At 41.0% G+C, this 15,478-nt stretch overlaps 1 protein-coding gene across 2 annotated transcripts in view; it reads right to left on the reverse strand.

Moving 5' to 3' along the window:
- AMPH (amphiphysin) overlaps window positions 1-15,478 on the reverse strand; it is a 215,109-nt gene that overhangs the window by 5,072 nt on the left and 194,559 nt on the right. For both annotated transcript variants that reach the window (XM_086398398.1, XM_086398397.1), the window contains exons 18-20: window positions 9,116-9,325; window positions 6,065-6,310; window positions 474-575 (exon numbers count right to left, since the gene is read on the reverse strand). In XM_086398398.1, coding sequence (XP_086254524.1) covers window positions 474-575; window positions 6,065-6,310; window positions 9,116-9,325 — 558 coding nt within the window. The remainder of the gene's footprint in view (window positions 1-473; window positions 576-6,064; window positions 6,311-9,115; window positions 9,326-15,478) is intronic.

A 15,478-nucleotide genomic window follows, 5' to 3' on the forward strand; every position in this document is an offset into this window, starting at 1 on the left:
TCCACTGTGTCCAGTATCATTTTTTTTTAATTATAGGAAAATATGACCCAAAGACAAAAAGCAACAGAAATGTGTCCTGAGATGACCCGGCTTTTGGAATTCACAGTAAGAACTATAAAGCAGCTATTATAAATAGGTTCAAGTACTTAAGCCAAAGTACACTGCTTCCCTGGTGGCTCAGATGTTAAAGAATCCTCCTGCAATGAAGGAGACCCAAGTTTGATCCTAGGGTCAGGAAGATCCTCTGAAGAAGGGAATGGCAACCCTCTCCAATACTCTTGCCTGGAGAATTCTATGGACAGAAGAGACTGGCGGGTTATAGTTCATGGGGCTACAGAGTCAGACACCACTGAGCAACTGAGCATTCATGGAGCAACTCAGAAGGTAGAAACATCTTCAGGAAGTCACTGAGCCCACCTGACCCTCAGGAGAAACCAGTAGAGCCTGTGGTACTTTCTGCCCTTATCCTTTACCTGGTCAGCTTCCGAATCTGAGGGCACCACCAACACCACATCACCCCTTTGTAAGGTAAGTTCATCAGAATTTGCTGCCTCGAAATCGTGCAGTGTTTCCACCTGCAAAAGATTGTAAAAGAACTGATTCATTTTAGAAAGAAAAGAAGATATAAAAGCAAAGTCTTTCAGCCAGATTATCAGCAGGCACTCTTAGAAGCATCTCTAAACTGGATAAAAAAAGATGAAGATACGAGTCAAGCCCAAAATGGCAACCCACTGCAGTATTCTTGCCTGGAAAATCCCATGGACGGAGGAGCCTGGCAGGCTACAGTCCACGGAGTCTCAAAGAGTCAGACACGACTCAGTGACTTCACTTTCTTTTCTTTTTCTAGGGACTCTAACAACAAAGGAAATTCTAATCTCTGTTTACTTAAAAATATCTGAGTTATACAGGCAGACACTGAGGCCATCTGAATGTACTATATATTTAGTAAAGTAATGCCTTTTTCCAAAGCTAAAATTTAGTGCATTAATTAAATTTTAATTTCTCACATTTTTGTTAGAGAGTTCTATTTTATTATCACCAATGCTTTGTTACTATTTGTTTATTTTTTAACCTAAAGATGCCTAGTGAAAAGTTCCTCTGTAAAACAATTAATAATTGGGAAAACCATCACTTGTATGTTATATGGAAAGTACTATCTAATTAAACCCTGTGATCAATTTCTTAAATAAACTTCCTTCCCTATCTTACCTTTAAACCATGACAATCTGTTTCCTTTCTCTCTTTTTCTGGTTTTTAATGGAAATATATTTGACATGTAACATTGTATCATTTAAGGTATATACCATGTTAATTTAATACATTTACATATGGTAACATGATGGCCACTGTAGTACTATCTAGCACCTGAGTAAGTTACATAATTATCATTTCTTTTTAGTGGTGGGGTTGAATTCTAGTTTCTTAGCCCTTTTGATGATAATAACACAACGGTATCATTCACCATGGATTAGATACCTAGGGCTACTTTACTACCAGCTTAAACATCTGTCTTAGCCCACCACTCTTCTTTCCCCCTTTTTAAAAGATTTCCTTAAATTTTGATTACTGAAAATTTTTAAGAAGCAGGAGAGTACTAAAATGAACCCTGGTGGACTCGTTGCCCAGCCTGGATAACTATTTAATCAAGGCTAGTTTTCTCTCTCCTGTGTCCCTGACCTCTTTCCCAGAGCCAAGACTAAACAACTGGCTTTTATTTATTTATTTATTTTTAATTTTATTTTATTTTTAAACTTTACAATATTGTATTAGTTTTGCCAAATATCGAAATGAATCCACCACAGGTATACCCGCGTTCCCCATCCTGAACCCTCCTCCCTCGTCCCTCCCCTACCCTCCCTCTGGGTCGTCCCAGTGCACCAGCCCCAAGCGTCCAGTACCGTGCATCGAACCTGGACTGGCGACTCGTTTCATACATGATATTATGCATGTTTCAATGCTATTCTCCCAAATCTCCCCCCCCCCACAGAGTCCATAAGACTGATCTATACATCGGTGTCTCTTTTGCTGTCTCGTACACAGGGTTATTGTTACCATCTTTCTAAATTCCATATATATGCGTTAGTATACTGTATTGGTGTTTTTCTTTCTGGCTTACTTCACTCTGTATAATAGGCTCCAGTTTCATCCATCTCATTAGAACTGATTCAAATGTATTCTCTTTAATGGCTGAGTAATACTCCATTGTGTATATGTACCACAGCTTTCTTATCCATTCATCTGCTGATGGGCATCTAGGTTGCTTCCATGTCCTGGCTATTATAAACAGTACTGCGATGAACATTGGGGTACACGTGTCTCTTTCCCTTCTGGTTTCCTCAGTGTGTATGCCCAGCAGTGGGATTGCTGGATCATAAGGCAGTTCTATTTCCAGTTTTTTAAGGAATCTCCACACTGTTCTCCATAGTGGCTGTACTAGTTTGCATTCCCACCAACAGTGTAAGAGGGTTCCCTTTTCTCCACACCCTCTCCAGCATTTATTGCTTGTAGACTTTTGGATCACAGCCATTCTGACTGGCGTGAAATGGTACCTCATAGTGGTCTTGATTTGCATTTCTCTGATAATGAGTGATGTTGAGCATCTTTTCATGTGTTTGTTAGCCATCTGTATGTCTTCTTTGGAGAAATGTCTATTTAGTTCTTTGGCCCATTTTTTGATTGGGTCATTTATTTTTCTGGAGTTGAGCTGTAGGAGTTGCTTGTATATCTTTGAGATTAGTTGTTTGTCTGTTGCTTCATTTGCTATTATTTTCTTGAATTAAATTGAAAGCATTTCCTCTAAAGTCAGGAACAAGACAAGGGTGCCCACTTTCACCATTACTATTCAACATAGTTTTGGAAGTTTTGGCCACAGCAATCAGAGCAGAAAAAGAAATAAAAGGAATCCAAATTGGAAAAGAAGAAGTAAAACTCTCACTGTTTGCAGATGACATGATCCTTTACATAGAAAACCCTAAAGACTCCACCAGAAAATTACTAGAACTAATCAATGATTATAGTAAAGTTGCAGGATATAAAATCAACACACAGAAATCCCTTGCATTCCTATACACTAATAATGAGAAAACTGAAAGAGAAATTAAGGGAACAATTCCATTCACCATTGCAATGGAAAGAATAAAATACTTAGGAATATATCTACCTAAAGAAACTAAAGACCTATATATAGAAAACTATAAAACACTGGTGAAAGAAATCAAAGAGGACACTAATAGATGGAGAAATATACCATGTTCATGGATTGGAAGAATCAATATAGTGAAAATGAGTATACTACCCAAAGCAATTTATAGATTCAATGCAATCCCTATCAAGCTACCAACCGTATTTTTCACAGAGCTAGAACAAATAATTTCACAATTTGTATGGAAATACAAAAAACCTCGAATAGCCAAAGCTACCTTGAGAAAGAAGAATGGAACCGGAGGAATCAACCTACCTGACTTCAGGCTCTATTACAAAGCCACAGTTATCAAGACAGTATGGTACTGGCACAAAGACAGAAATATTGATCAATGGAACAAAATAGAAAGCCCAGAGATAAATCCACGCACATATGGACACCTTATCTTTGACAAAGGAGGCAAGAATATACAATGGATTAAAGACAATCTCTTTAACAAGTGGTGCTGGGAAAACTGGTCAACCACTTGTAAAAGAATGAAACTAGAACACTTTCTAACACCATACACAAAAATAAACTCAAAATGGATTAAAGACCTAAACATAAGACCAGAAACTATAAAACTCCTAGAGGAGAACATAGGCAAAACACTCTCCGACATACATCACAGCAGGATCCTCTATGACCCACCTCCCAGAATATTGGAAATAAAAGCAAAAATAAACAAATGGGACCTAATTAAACTTAAAAGCTTCTGCACAACAAAGGAAACTATTAGCAAGGTGAAAAGGCAGCCTTCAGAACAACTGGCTTTTAAATTGTATATTTTATATACAGAAGCATAACATGAAAGAGCTAGAAATGACTGTCTTATTGCCAAATTCATTTTTTCTGATGAAAACACTGAAGCCCAGATATTGGGTAAATGCTGTTCCCCAGCTCACAGTGCAGCTACTGAGCAAAGTCAGGGAGGGACCCAGCCAGACCTGGCCTTGCTTGGTATCCCTGCCTGCTTGACTTCATGCCCTTTTCTTAAAACAGAACACAGTGGAACACTGGCTTAGTGGCCACATATCTAGTTTTTTCCTCCATATTAATTAATTCATCAATCTATTAAGCCCACCTGTCCCCAATGGAGGTGGCAAGGTAGCAGCTACTTTCTAAGGAGCAAATAGAAGAAAAAGACAATGACTATTCTACTCAATTCCATCCCTACAAGCACACACATATTTAATACTTTTTAAAAGACAAAGAGCTGAAGTTGGAAATGCCAAGTCAAATATGCATATTAGTATTCCAATTATAATCTATTAGGTAGGATCATCTACCTTTAAGCCCCTGGCTTAAGCCCAGGTATTAGGCTTAAGTATGGGGATTCCCTGGTGGCTTAGACAATAAAGAATCTGCCCGCAATGTGGGAGATGCAGTTTCGATCCTTAGGAAGGGAAGATCCCCTGGAGAAGAGATTGGCTACCCACTCCAGTATTTTTGCCTGGAGAATTCCATGGCCAGAGGAGCCTGGTGGGCTAGTCTATGGGGTAGCAAAGAGTTGGACATGACTGAGTGACTAACACTTTTATTAAAAACGTATTAAAACTGGGCTTTTTGGTAAGGACCCTTCCATTGATGAAGACTAGTCATTTGATGGCCTCTCTGAGAAAAACTTTCTCTCCATCATTTGTTTCCTTATCATGCTGCTGCTGCTAAGTCGTTTCAGTCGTGTCCGACTCTGTGCGACCCCAGAGACGGCAGCCCACCAGGCTCCCCCGTCCCTGGGATTCTCCAGGCAAGAACACTGGAGTGGGTTGCCATTTCCTTCTCCAGTGCATGAAAGTGAAAAGTGAAAGTTAAGTCACTCAGTTGTGCCCAAATCTTAGCGACCTCGTGGATTGTAGCCCACTAGGCTCCTCCGTCCATGAGATTTTCCAGGAAACAGTAACTGGAGTGGGGTAACATTGCCTTCTCCCTTCCTTATCATAGAAGCCAATTAACATATTTATTCACTTTTAAAATATTTATGTACCCCTTACTTTGTGCCATACAACTGCAGCAAGGTGTTTCCTGCCCTCCAGCAAAGAGCAGATAAGCACATGGATAATTTCAAGCCCTGGGCTCTAGGGGGAGCTCGAGGGGGCACTTGGGGAGGAAACAATCACCCCATTCACTACCAAGGGGCATATCATTTACCTTGTGGCCGAACTTTCTTTAATTACCAGTTGTTAAAATATAGAAGACATGACTGTGCTTCTTGCAGCCCAGCAGCATGGAAATCTTACAATGTTATAATGTGATGTGAGGATGAAGGCAAAAGTAATCCAGTAACAAAAACAATAAATACATATGGCAAAAGAATGAAAACCAGACAACCAAGTCTGCACAAAAGGGCTTCAAAGCAAAGAAAAGACCAATGGTCACCAGATTAAAAAGTAAGAAATGTTAAGGGACCAGAAACACATTTCTCCTTTTTAAAAGAGACTCAGCTTTAACTGAAGCAAAATTGTAAAGCAGATCATAGAGAACTGAAAACATATTTAATAGTCAGTGTGGCACATGGCATCTGAAGTGTATCCTTTTGTGTAGACAAGACCACCAAATGTACAAGCTTTGAAACTAAACAATGAACTTTGTGTGCCAAGTCGCTTCAGTCCTGTCCAACTCTTTACGACCCTCTGGACTGCAGCCTGCCAGGCTCCTCTGTCCATGGGATTTCCCAGGCAAGAATACTGGAGTCGGTTGCCATTTCTTTCTCCAAAACAATGAACTTTGGTGAACTGCAAATCAAACTGAAACAGAGTCCTCAATTAAGAAAAGAGTAAATTTAATTACACTGTATTCTCCATCAAAGGTGACTGACTTTACTATTGTATTTTCCTGACACTGAATAAAGTAAGAAAAAAAGGGGGCAAAAATAAAAGTTAGAACCTTGTAGAGGAAGCCGGGAGGCACTTCCTGGAAGGCCTCGCTTGCAGAGGGAGCAGAAGGTGCAGGCTGGGAGGCCCTGGCCGCCTTCTGCTCCTCCGAGGCCAGCTCTGGCATCTCACTGGTGGGGCCGGGAAGAGCCGTGTCATCAGTCGCCTCTTTGTACTCTGCATCCACGGTTCCTTCGTGTTCTCCTTCCCCTTCATTGTTGGAGGCGGGCTGTATGACGACAGAAGGGATGACCTTCTCCTGGGGGGAGAAAAATATGGTGGTGTGGGCAAGGGCTGGGAAAGAAGGCTTCTGTACTCTCCAGGAGTTTCCTCTAGCCCATCCCACCCACCGTGGTTCCACTTTCCCCACGTCTCCCATCCAGCTAAACGTCTGCCCTTCACCCAACTTTTCTGGTCTCAAATCCTTCCACCTTGCAAAACATTCCTCCCAACATGGCCTCCTTTTTCTGTCTCCTGAGACAGAAACCTTTAATGGGACTAATTTGTGGATCCTTGACAACCAGGCAGTTAGGTAAGACAGGTTTCTCAGGAAGTTGGGAAGTGGACTAGCAGATTTTGGGGAGAGAGGTTAATCGTGATGGGAGGAGGGGTATAATCCTGACAGGGAATATAGCTAGACTCTAAGGATGCTCTCCTTTTCACAGTGGTCCATTCTTGTCCCACTGAATAGTAACCCTCACTTGAAACTGACATTTAACCACCTGTGATTGCTTTTCTCCTGGAAACCCTATTGTTAGTAAAGATCTGGCCCCTGTTTGGAGATGTCCTTTGCTTGCTGGTTATCATCAGAGCTCACACTGCAGTGATAACTTGAGCAATGACAATTCCCACCAACTGCTCTAAGTATTGTGCTGTCTGGGGGCAAAACAGAACCAAAGGATCAAGACCTGTTTTATTCTTTAACGAAGATGAGCAGGGAAGGGAATTTCACTAGTATATTGGAAGCCTGGAGATCAAGTTCTATATATCCTCAGATATCAGTAAATATAGATAGGCACCTCCATTCTTCAATTTGGGGAAAATAATACATTCTCTCAATGAGCATATTGTCACACATACAGAAATATGCCTTGCATTGTGACAAGACAATCTATGGAAAAATATAGAATATACTTTTGAGTTATTTCACTAAGTAGTACCACTGCCAGCTGTTTGAACAGGATCGTTTAGCTTCAAGCATTAAGGAGCTCTGGAAAGACTTCTGGAAATTTATTATAAGTGAAATAATCAGGAAAAAGCAAAACCTCACGTTAAACGAACTCTTCACTGTTTCTACTTAGAATTCAGAGGAGCAAGAAGAACATGGGGTTTAGAAGAGCCGTCCTTGCTGTGGCCTCTGGGTTTGAGGCCTCACATTAGGAGTCTCTGTATTTGTTGCCTTCGTGTCTCTGGGGTAACTCCAACTTCATGTCATATTAATGACCCATTACCCAACATAGGGATGGGCTTTTGGTAAAAGGAGCCTAATGGAGAGTTTAAGGCACTTTAATATGCCAAAGCCTTTGACTGTGTGGATCACAATAAACTGTGGAAAATTCTGAAAGAGATGGGAATACCAGACCACCTGACCTGCCTCTTGAGAAAGCTGTATGCAGGTCAGGAAGCAACAGTTAGAACTGGACATGGAACAACAGACTGGTTCCAAATAGGAAAAGGGGTACGTCAAGGCTGTATATTGTCACCCTGCTTATTCAACTTACATTCAGAGTACATCATGAGAAATGCTGGGCTGGAGGAAGCACAAGCTGGAATCAAGATTGCCGGGAGAAATATCAATACCTCAGATACATAAATGTACATACATACATACAGAAAGTGAAGAAGAACTAAAAAGCCTCTTGATAAAAGTGAAAGAGGAGAGTGAAAAAGGTGGCTTAAAGCTCAACATTCAGAAAACTAAGTGATGGCATCCGGTCCCATCACTTCATGGCAAATAGATGGGGAAACAGTGGACACAGTGGCTGACTTTATTTTTCTGGGCTCCAAAATCACTGCAGACAGTGACTGCAGCCATGAAATTAAAAGACGCTTACTCCTTGGAAGGAAAGTTATGACCAACCTAGACAGCATATTCAAAAGCAGAGACATTACTTTGCCAACAAAGATCCATCTAGTCAAAGCTATGGTTTTTCCAGTAGTCATGTATGGATGTGAGAGTTGGACTATGAGGAAAGCTGAGCACCAAAGAATTGATGCTTTTGAACTGTGGTGTTGGAAAAGATTCTTGAGAGTCCCTTGGACTGCAAGGAGATCCAACCAGTCCATCCTAAAGGAAATCAGTCCTGAATGTACATTGGAAGGACTGATGCTGAAGCTGAAACTCCAATACTCTGGCCACCTGATGTGAAGAGCTGACTCATTTGAAAAGACCCTGATGCTGGAAAAGATTAAGGCAGGAGGAGAAGGGGATGACAGACGATGAGATGGTTGGATGGCATCACCGACTCAATGGACATGAGTTTGATGTCCAAGCTCCGGGAGTTGGTGATGGACAGGGAGGCCTGGCGTGCTGCGGTCCATGGGGTTGCAAAGAGTTGGACACAACTGAGTGACTGAACTGAACTGAACTGAATAATAAAGAGTGATAATAATAATAATATGACTTAACTACTAATACTGGCTTCCCACCATGTGCTTGGCACCCAGCTGAGGACTCTGGCTATTATCTCACCTAATCCACCCAACAAGCCTATTGTTCTATCAAATTCTCTTCCTCGTCCCTCCCTCCATTCATATCCTTTTCCTCATCTGTGCTTCATTCTTTTTCTCCATCACTTAATACCATGGTTTCCCTTGCCCCTATCTGTGCTTAAGCCCAGTCCACCAGAGCCAGGGGAGCCTTGTGGAGCTTCACAATGCTGATACAGGAGAATGCTGAGATCACTCTTCCTGAGAATGAAATATGTTGTTTTGGTGGAGTGGGAGCCACAAAATGGCTACACACCATCCATTACTCCACATCCAAAAGAGGTATCACCATTAGCCAACAGAGGGTTCCAGTGGCCACCATCTCCCCAGAAACTCCATTTTCTAGGACATGTACCTGAGTGGCCACTGCTTCTGTTTCTTCCAGTTGAGATCTGTCACCATCTATGGCCTCTGTGGCTTCAATGTCAGTCTTGGCCTCCTCTAAACTTGCTCCTGCTCCAGCAGGAAGAGCCGCCTTCTCTGTCTCTGCTTCCTCCACTGGAACCCCCTCAGCTGCCGGCACCAAGGTCCCAGCCGTCACATCAGCCTCCGTTCCAGGGATGATCTGTAAACCAAACAGGCCTCAGTAAGAGTCAGACTCAGCCCTGTCATGTCTCTCCCCTCTTCTGAGGCCATCAGACTTCAGGCTTTCTTTGTCATGTCCCAGAGCCCAGTATTCAGGTACAGCAGAGTCTGCCACCTGCTCCAAGTTCTGACTCCTCTGCCTCCTGGGCCCCCAACAAGGCTACATTCCTCAGCTTTCCTTGCAGGTGGTGTAGCAAACGGAATGTGAATGGAAGTGACACATGCCACTCTTGAAACACGGCTTTTAAGGTGTGCACAGCCCCCTCCACAAGCTCTTTTTAATCCTTGTTGGCTAAAAGCAGATGATAGCAGTATTGCAGAGGATATCTGAGTGACAAAAATGGAAGGGGCCCAGGCCCGATACTACCTGGACCACGGAAGAAAGCCATTGACAAGCATCCTTATCACACAAAGTCAGAATTTTATAAACTGCATTTAAAAATATAAACTTTCAAGTCTTCATGGAGAAGGTCCCATAAGCCAAATTAAATTCATTAAAAAAAAATTAGCAAGTTTCTCAATGAGACCTCTTGAGAATGAAGGGAGAATCATTTTTGTCATCAAATATATATGATAATTCAAATTAAGTCAGATTTAGGGTCCTTTATTAGGAAACACAAAATAGAAAAAAATGAGAATCTTGTTTCTAAGGTTGGAATGTAGTCAGAAGAGCTTTAAGTAGTATGTAAAACTTGGACTAGTGAAATAAAGTACAATCAGAAATTTTAGTTTTGAACAGATTGGCTATGGAGTCCAAGTCTTTACAAGACTCTCACATCAATTTGCAGACTTGATTTCAGAGAATCAAATCAGAAAGACTGAGAAAAAGGAGCACTGAAGATTAATTGTATATAATACACTCAGGAAGCATCTTTCAAAAACTGATCTTGCTAGCTGATGTGATTGGCATTAATCATTCTTTTTCCTTATTGAATAAACTCTACCCAGTTTGTCCTATTAAGTTAGGAAAGCTTTCATGATGCAGATACTTTAACTGTTGAACCCAGAATACTGAAAAGGGTAATGCACAGTGCCTGCTGAGTGGGCCTCAGAAATGGGAGATGGAGATTCTGAGCCACACACCTATGGCCATAGCAGGGCATTTAAAAAACCTCCTTCTGACTCAAAAGTACTTTTACTTATAAAAATAACCCATTGCAATATACACCCTGTCTGTGTGTGCATGTGCGTATGTTAGTCGTTCAGTTGTGTCTGACTCTTTGCGACTCCATGGACTGTAGCCCCGCCAGGCTCCTCCGTCCGTGGGATTCTCCAGGCAAGAACACTGGAGTGGGTTGCCATTCTCCTCTCCAAATACACACCCTACTAAATAGAAAATAGATAACCAACAAGGACCTACTATATAGCACAGAACTATACTCAATATCTTGTAATAATCTAGAAGGGAAAAGAATCTGAAAGAGAATATATATATATAAACTGAATCACTTTGCTGTACACCTGAAACAAACACAATCATGAACCAACCATACTGCAATAAAAAACAAAAATAACTGATATAAAATTAACCTGTTGCTGAAAACATTTTCTACAACATTTTACTTTGGAAATGAAAAATAATGCTAGCACTGTGATATTTGTTATATGGACAAGTATCACTCATATTTTTAGAAGCTATTTCCTTCTCTTAGGAGAATTTCCTACTATCAGAATTTGATATCCTATTACCTCCACAACATACGCAATGATTTAAAACACAGTCACTGGCCATGACATAGAATGTAGTTTTTTTTTCCTACTCTGTCATTAAGTACATGAGTTCAGAAAAACAATCCTTTTACATGATACTTATTTAAGGTGCATTATAAGCACTGATAAGTGGGGTATGAGGTACAGGGGGATTTATATTTAGGTGAATGACTGAAAACTCCCATAATAAAAGTTAACTTAAAAATTTAAAAGAATTATATCTTTTGTTTTACAGAAACATAGATCTTTTATATATGTTATTGTTGCCACTGTTAATAGAGTAATGCTTAGAATATAACTTAGGAAGGCATCTTAATTTCAAGAAGAGTGATAAACAAGGGCTTTTAGCTTTGCTATTGGAGAAACCAACAAGCTCTCTCCAGGATCCTAAGAACTACAAATAAACTATACATAAACACACTGTGTATACAATGGACTTAGGAGTTCAAATGTAGAAAGCAAGTTGTGTTGTCATCATTCTAAGTTATATATACTTTCCATCTGTCTGAAAAAAATCACACCTGTGGAGTGATCACCCCCCTGGTTTCAACAGTTTCGGGCCAGACAGACTCTGCATCATGCAGACAGCATGGGAAGCTGAGTGTGAATCCTACTACACACACACAGACGTTCTATTACAGATCAGAACACAGACATTATGTTACCTGACAGGCTGCTCCCCTACGTGATTACACATAAAACCTCCCTTACATACATGTTCCAACCACATACTATTAGTAATTGGATTTTACTCTCAACTGAATCGATGTATCTCCTGAAGAGAATAGATTTCTGTGAAGTATTGAATGGTGTGGCCAAAAGTAATCTTTTAACTCTACACAAATAAGATTTTAATAATGAGTTCCTGATTTATCTCTACAGCTGTATATACCTATCAGTTTGGTTGTATCCGATCTTACTAGTGCAAGATATGCATGTTATCACCTTTCCTTTGCTAATAATTTTAACAAGCATCATCATCATCGACTGGATCTGATTTAGACCTGAGAGGGTGGCTGCAGTGACGCTGGCCACCAGCAGGTGGAGACCAAGGACTCTGTCTGCCTGCTCTGATACCCTGACCTCAAAAGAGCAAAGCTTCAATGTCACCAATTTACCTCCCTGTCACAAAAAAGGGACAGAGCTTGTGGAAAATCGTTGATAAAAATGATGGAAAATAAAAATCGCCTAAATACTAATAGTAACAAAGATAATAAAGACGAGGTGCAAAGTAAATGGCACTTTGGCTGCAGAGCATGCGTCATGCGTGTGTGCTGTGGCCTCAGTCAACTCTGACTCTTAGTGACCCCAAGGACTTCAGCCCACCAGGCTCCTCTGCCCATGGGATTCTCCAGGTGAGAATACTGGAATGGGTTGCCATCCCCTCCTCCAGGAGATCTTCACAACCCAGGAATCAAACCAATGTCTCTTAAGTCTCCTGTATTAGGAGGCAGGTTCTTTACCACTTAGCGCTACCAGAAAGCTCTTGACTATAGAGAGGAAAAGTTAAACACTTTGAATGACCTACTTTAAAAAGGGAAGAAATGATCACTCTTCCAGCCTTCCATGAGTCCATTAGAAATGAATTTCTATTTCCCTAGCTGAAATTAATACTCTGATTTTAGAAACCTTAAGAACAGTACAGGGTTTCCCTGGTGGCTCTAATGGTAAAGAATTCTCCTGCAATGTGGGTGACCTGGGTTCAATCTCTGGGTTGGGAAGATTCCCTGGAAGAGGGCATGGCAACCCAGTCCTATTCTTGCCTGGAGAATCCCCATAGACAGAGGAGCCTGGCGGGATATAGTCCACAGGGTTGCAAAGAGTCAAACATGACTGAGTGACTAAGCACAGCACAGCACTGGTGACCCAGCGGTAAAGAATCTGCCAGCAATGCAGGAGATGCAGGAGACTGGTTTGATCCCTGGGTCAGGAAGATTGCCAGGAGGAGGGCATGGCAACCCACTCTAGTATTCTTGCCTGGAGAATTCCATGGACAGAGAAGCCTGGCGGGCTACAGTCCATAGGGTCGAAAAGAGTCTGATACAACTGAAGGGACTGAGCATGCACACATGCAGGAATATTACAAAAAGAGAGGACTGTCTCTACCTGTATTCCCTTGCATATTTCTGCCTCTGTCCAACATTGCTCTGAAAATCAAGGATGCTCTGATCCTCACCTTATGTCTGGAATCTGCCCCATAGTTTCTGCTCTTACCAAAATACTTCCAGTGCCTATTTACTGGCAGCAATAATAGATAACATACAGATACAGTGGAAATAGAATCCATTTGCTCAGATTCAGTGTTTGCTCCAGATAAATCAAGAATAGATTAAAGAGGTTTTCAGGAAGAGTTATCTCTCTTTTATGATTATTTTTATGCATTCCAATTTGTTAGCTAATGTAGTTTTAGACTCTAAATTTAGTTTTTTCTAGACTCTGCTTGCTATCACAGATGTTATACCTGCAACCACAATGACTAATGACAGCTACTGGATATTTTTTAAGTGCTTTTTTTGTTGTTGTTGCTGCTGCTGTTTTTAAGGGAGACCAGAGGGCTGAAACTACTGAAAGTATTTCAAGCCTTTGATATTCAACATTATCAAATTTTTTTTCTCTTTACATTTTAAGAGAAACACTAGTACCTTATCTGCTGCCAAAATGATACTACCTTGGTACACTATCTTGGTTGGCCTCATTGATTTATGGTGGAAAACATCCGACGCAAAAACAGGTTAAAATTAGTTCTCCCTGCCCGCGGGTTGTTTACAGTATCCACAAGGTCTGTGCAGGACAAGCACCCTATAAACAATTTGCACATTCATCACAGAAGTCACAGAGACCCACATGGGACCTTCTCTGAGGTGAGCATTTCTCAGTTTACCGTACTGTACAGATCTTACTGCCTTTTTATCGTCTGCGTCAACAATCCTCTTGGTGGAAAGCTATATGTGTTGGTATTTCAAACACCTACTGGCCTTAGCGAGATTTTCTAGAAGTAGAGTGACGTGAATGCAATGCAACAATGGTACCCGTATCCGGCAAAGCAGGGGAGCCTCAGGGGTGACAGCAACTAGCCAGTCCCTCTGGTTGCTGGTGCCCTTCTTAGAAGCAGATCAACAAGGATGAGAATCGAGACAAGTAAGAGCCCTGATCGGCTGCAGAGGCATTTGTAATCTGTGGGCTTTGTGTAATTTATTGATTTATTTATTCACTGTTTTCTTGTCAATATTTGCTCTGAACAATGCCTGAAATATATATTTTTAACGATAAGTAAAGAATGTAAGAAATATATTTTTTAAATTTGATTATACTAAAATCAGAGAGTAGCCATCTTCCTGACATTTGCTCTTGGCAGAGCCTCTGACAGTTTCAGTATATGCACATTCTGTAGCCTGTGGGGGAAACTGACATTTACTGTGACTCTGCAGTTTTCCCGGCACCATCCCAGGTGTTTTACATCTATTGTGTATTATTCATCCAACAGCCCTATTAGATATAGTCCCACTGTCTACACAAATCAACTCATACTTAAGAGCTGAAGTAACTCAAGAAGTCAGCAAACTAGGATTGGGACAATCTGACTCTAATTTTTGTGTTTCTTCACACCAACCAGCATTCAAGTAGACAATGCACCTCTCAAACTAGAGTTCCACTGTGATGCTAAGACCTGGCACCTCCCCAGACCCATGACTTCCTACTGTCAACTCCAAACAAGCAATGTTTGCTGAAAAATTTGAGTATGTTCTTACAGCCAATGCATTCAGTTACACTCTAGGAATGCTGTCTTTAAGATGAGATTTGGGGGGGTGGGGTGGAAGAGAGGTCCAAGGCAGGGGGGTGGGGAGATATATGTATACATACAGCTGGTTCATTTCAATGTACAGCAGAAACTAATATAACATTGTAAAGCCATTATGCTCCATTGAAAAATAAGTAAAACAAACAAAAAGATGAGATCCATAGACTCAAAATCTATTTGCAGACATGATCTGGATACCTAAACAACCATGTCATAAAACTCCTCTCATCTGATACAAATCATATGGTAAAAAGCTATTGAGAAGAGGTTGGTTAGGTAGAATTTCTCGTCATTATTTTTACCAATATTCCTGAAAATTCTATTGTTTAGAAATATATGGACAGAATGAGAAAGTGGAAGAGAAGATCATCCTGGTTTTTTCCAGTGCACTGCAGAATTATAACTGAAAACACATAGAAACTGGGCACTTAGGCAGTCCTAGCTATGTTCACAAGTTAAACATTGATATGATTCCAAAGCTGGAAGGATCAGAAGGCTCATCTAGGAAAGGCGGATTATCTTCACAAACAAAAGTAAATACTGTGCATTGCACATTCACAGATGGGGATATGAGCAGGTACAGTAAGCCCCCTACCTGCCCTGTGTTCTCATTTTACAAGTGAG

This window comes from Bos grunniens, chromosome 4 (genome assembly GCF_055505025.1).
Source record: "Bos grunniens cultivar Pamir isolate PY7600 chromosome 4, Bosgru_T2T1.0, whole genome shotgun sequence".
Lineage (NCBI taxonomy): Eukaryota > Metazoa > Chordata > Mammalia > Artiodactyla > Bovidae > Bos > Bos grunniens.